The sequence below is a fragment of the Cololabis saira genome, chromosome 17 (assembly GCF_033807715.1).
Source record: "Cololabis saira isolate AMF1-May2022 chromosome 17, fColSai1.1, whole genome shotgun sequence".
Lineage (NCBI taxonomy): Eukaryota > Metazoa > Chordata > Actinopteri > Beloniformes > Belonidae > Cololabis > Cololabis saira.
The window spans coordinates 244518-249654 of NC_084603.1; the positions used below are offsets into that span (position 1 = coordinate 244518).

General features: G+C 40.0%; 1 protein-coding gene across 3 annotated transcripts in view; it reads right to left on the reverse strand.

Annotated features, from left to right (window-relative positions):
* The window catches only part of LOC133463248 (echinoderm microtubule-associated protein-like 4), a 47589-nt gene extending 44196 nt beyond the window's left edge, over positions 1-3393 (reverse strand). For all 3 annotated transcript variants that reach the window (XM_061744680.1, XM_061744679.1, XM_061744678.1), the window contains exon 1: positions 3113-3393. In XM_061744680.1, coding sequence (XP_061600664.1) covers positions 3113-3137 — 25 coding nt within the window. In that variant the 5' untranslated portion in view covers positions 3138-3393. The remainder of the gene's footprint in view (positions 1-3112) is intronic.
* Positions 3394-5137: the final 1744 nt, after the last annotated feature.

The following is a 5137-nucleotide window of genomic DNA, read 5'->3' on the forward strand; positions in this document are numbered from 1 at the left end:
CTAATGGACAATAATATGACAATAATATAAGATGTGCAATATCTGTCAATCTACCTCACAACACTCCACCTGCTTTTTTTGCACCGTTTCTTCTTTCAACCAACTGTATATACTGTTCATATTCTGTGATTATACATATTTTATATATATTTTTTATACATTTTTATTTCTGACTTTTCAGTCTTTTTACCCTCCCCTGCATGTGTGTGCTAAGTTACTGCTGACAACAAAATAAGTTTCCCCACTGAGGGAGAAAATAAAGGATATCTATGGGGGTATTATTGTTCCAATATTATTTGTGTGTGCGTAAAAAAGATGTGTCCATGTTATAACGATTCGTATTTGTAATGATAAACATTTGTATGTAAATAAAAAAGTTGTACCCAAAATTCTGCTGTCACACACATGAGTGATACATGATTAGGGTTAGGATTGTTTTTATGTGAGGATGAATCTAAAGTCTTGTGAATACAACTGTAATTTCTACGACTACGAGTCTTCACTGTGAACACGAATTCAGGTTTATGGTACGAGTAGAAAACTGTTGTAATGACGTCACAGACAGAAACAGCATAGACATAAATACGTAGACGCCCCATCGAGTGCGTCTGCGAGTGAGCCAACCATAGACATCATATAGAACACTATATGATGTCTATGGAGCCAACTGCCTCATCCAATATGGCGTCAACGTCGCCGCCATATTGGATGTTCCAGACTGTAAACTAATACAAGTAAATGGACTTATTTTCTACAAAGAAATGTACGTTTTACGTCTCATTTATTAATTCACACACGCACTAATATACTTGGAAACAGTTAGGACCAAATATAATATATTTAATTTTCTCAGATGGTAAAAATAAGAACTTTATTGATCCCACATAGGAGTAATTCATGTTATATCAGCTATAGAGAACAAAACTATATATATCCCCCTCACAAAAATAAGAAACATACAGAAACATATTTTCTCATCAACAAAACATATTTTTAAATTTTCAAGTAACAAAATAAGATATTTTAACTATTTTTCTGATTTTTTCAATTATTTTATTTTCTGAAAAATGGTTCAAATATGTTATTTTGTTATTTGAAAATTTTTTAATTTGTTTTGTTGATCTATTTTTCTCTATTTTTCTTATTTTTGTGAGGGGGGATATATATTGTTTTTATATTGTTTTTCGGAACTACCTTGTTCTCTATAGCAGATATAACATAAATTACTTCTATGTGGGATCAATAAAGTTCTTATTTTTGCCATTTTTTAGACAGAAAATAACATGTTTTGTTGATGAGAAAATATGTTTCTCTATTTTTCTTATGTCTATGCTGTTTCTGTCTGTGACGTCATTCCAACAGTTTTTAGACTCGTACCATAAACTTGAATTTATGTTCACAGAGAAGACTCGTAGTCGTAGAAATTACAGTTGTTTTCAGAAGACTTTCACTCACAGCTTTTAGATTCTTACTCACATAAAAACAATCCTAACCCTAATCATTTATCACTCATGTGTGTGACAGCAGAATTTTGGGTACAACTTTTTTATTTACATACAAATGTTTATCATTACGAATCGTTATAACATGGACACATCTTTTTTACGCACACACAAATAATATTGGAACAATAATACCCCCATAGATATCTTATCTCTCTCTCTCCAGTGGGGTCTCCCTAACCTCCTATCACACACACACACACACACACACACACACACACACACACACACACACACACACACACACACACACACACACACACACACACACACACACACACACACACACACACACGTACACACACACACACACACACACACACACACACACACACACACACACACACACACACACACACACACACACACACACACACACACACACACACACACACACACACGTACACACACACACACACACACACACACACACACACACACACACACACACACACACACACACACACACACGTACACACACACACACACACACGTACACACACACACACACACACACACACACACACACGCACACACACACACACACACACACACACCTATCATCTCTCCCCATCACTGCCAGTGGAACTGATGAACTGTTGATCTGAAAAGTAAAAAACTGTTGCACTTTAACTTTTTAACTTTAGCACTGCCGTCTAGAAGTCTGTTCTTTTATACTTTACTGTGTTTTTATATTTGTTTTTATGGTTTTCCTGCAACATATTGTTCTGTGTCCAGCAGGGCCGTCAGTCGGGTCTAAGGTCCTGGACCTGAACCAGGTCCTGGTTCAGGTCCAGGTTCAGGGCCGTCAGTCGGGTCTAAGGTCCGGCCGCCGCCACCTCGGGGTTTGTTTTTTAAATACATTTATGGAATTACTCTGTCTATTTGTATTGATTATTCTATTACTTAATACATATGGAATAACTACAAATGCAAATCAGAACAACATGATGGATTTCACTAGTTATTTTACACTGAAGTTCTGAGACTCGTAACCTGCCGTACCTCAGTAAGACTGAACTGACCTGGTGTCCCGTCAGTGTTCGTCTGTACGGTCTCTGTCTGGTGTTAAGAGTTTAAACCTGGACATGTGGTTCTGACAAATAAACTAACTTGAACTTGAACAACTACCCGGAACCCGGGGGTCCAGGTTTCTGCAGGATCTGGACCTGCAGGACCTGGACCCCCTTAAAACCTGCAAGTCCTGCAGGTTTTAGGTTTTTCTAGAAGTCAGTTCTTTTATACTTGTACCGAGTTTTTTATGGTTTTCCTGCAACATATTGTTGTGTGTCTGTCAGTGTTTATATTATCAGTGTAAAAACCTGCAGGATCTGAGAGTCCTGGACCTGCAAATCCAGCTGACCTGCAGGACCTGCAGGATCCCCGGGTTCCGGGTCCAGATCCTGCAGGTCCAGGTCTCTCAGGTCCAGGTTTCTGCAGAACCAGGTTCTGTCAGAGTGTGTTTGATTTCCTCCCCCGCGGTTCGGGACGGGCGGAGCGGGTTCTGATAACAACAGCAGTGACACGTGTCCCGGTCCCGGTCCCGGTCCGGGCGGGTCCGCCCCCGAACCCCCGGTACCGGTTCTGGTTCTGGTTCTGGTTCCACTCACCTAAACTGCCGGTGAATCCGTCCATGTTCCTGCAGGTTCTGGTTCTGGTTCTGGTTCTGGTTCGGGCCGGGGCCTGGCGGGTTCTGGTTCTGGTCTCAGCTGGACCGGGACCGGGACCGGGACCGGGTCTACTCCGGGACGGGTTCGGGGGGAGAGGAGAACCGAACCGGGTCCGGGTCTGGGTCAGGCCGCGGTTCTGGTTCTGGTTCTGGACGAGGAAGTCGCTCCGGATCCGAGACAGAAGAGACCGCAGGAGCCGCGCAGGCGCAGTGGCGACCAGAGGAGCCGCGCAGGCGCAGTGGCGACCAGAGGAGCCGCGCAGGCGCAGTGGCGACCAGAGGCCCGCGCAGGCGCAGTGGCGACCAGAGGAGCCGCGCAGGCGCAGCGGCGACCAAAGGAGCCGCGCAGGCGCAGCGGCGACCAAAGGAGCCGCGCAGGCGCAGTGGCGACAGCGGGAGCTGCGCAGGCGCAGTGGCGAGCCGCTGACGCGCTTCCGCAGAGCAGTGGATAAAACAAAAAACCCTCCATAGTCTGTTTTAAAAACGAAATAAAAAGTTATATAACATCTATTAAGGTACTTTCAAAAGAAAATCAGTCTATACATGATTTATGTGAAACCATGTTAGAGTCTCTTGCTCTTTAAGATACAATCTTGCTACACTTAAACACTTTTGTTGAAATGTCAAACCCTGTGATTATTTTAATTTGTGATATTTTTTTTTTTTTTATTTAATCTAGAAGATTATCTTGGAATAAAATGTATAGATTTACATATTCGCTTGTGTGTTGTGAACTTATGTTTCAGTTGCAAACTAATGTTTCCTCAAAGGAATGTTGTATTTTTGAAAATGTTGAATAAAGTTTGTTAAAAAAAAAAGAGGATAAAACAAAAAGGACAAAAAGTGTTTGAATGCAAAAAATATTTAAAAAAAAAAATGCATTCAAAAACTTTTCTTTGATTAAAATAATTTTTTTATTGAAGTGATTTTTTTTTAATCAAAAATATATTTTTTGATTGAATAATTAAGACATGATTGAATTATTTTAATTTACATTCTTTGTAATTCGACTAATTTTTTATTGAAAATATATTTTTTTATTGAATAATTAAGACACAAAGAGATTAATTCATCATTTCTGCTTTGAGTTGATCAATAAGTTTGAGTTGATCAATAACTTTGAGTTGATCAATAAAACACAGGAAACACGATGGCAACATTCACTTTTATTATCATGAATATAAAAAGATAAAAATTATTTTATAAAAAAACACTTCACACTAACAGTTCAGCCAGATTTAATGTTAAAGACTAAAGTAAAGAAAATGACTTTATATCATAATCAGCTCTGCAGCCTCTGCTTTATTGATACTTTAATCAAACAGAACTTTAACAGAACGTTTAAACCTCATTAACTTCCAGTGTCAGAGATTCTGATATTCACATTTAATCAAACAGATCATGTGACCTGAAGCATTTAAAGGGCCAGTCCGTCATTTATGGTTGTCTGATGGTTGATGCTTCAGCGGCGTCCAGGACTTTTACAGAACATGAAGAAGAAGAACGTTAGGATAAAGGAGACCTGAGAACGATGATGGGGATGATCCTGAGCAGCCAATCAGCTCGCAGGTCACATGATCCTGAGCAGCCAATCAGCTCGCAGGTCACATGATCCTGAGCAGCCAATCAGCTCGCAGGTCACATGATTCCAGGAACAAACAGGTTGAGAGTAAAGACGTCTAGGTCACATGATGCAGAGTGGTCACATGGTAACAAAAACAGCTGACATTCTTTAGAACACGCCGATAACAACAAAATAACAGGAAAATAACAAGAAAATAACAGGAAAATAACAAGAAAATAACAAGAAAATAACAGGAAAATAACAAGAAAATAAGAAAATAACAAGAAAATAACACAAAATAGAGGCCACAGTTTCAGTTAATAAAGATCCATGAGGAGAGAGATCCATGATGACGACGTCAGAGATCCATGACGGCGGGAGGAGAGAGATCCGTGATGACGG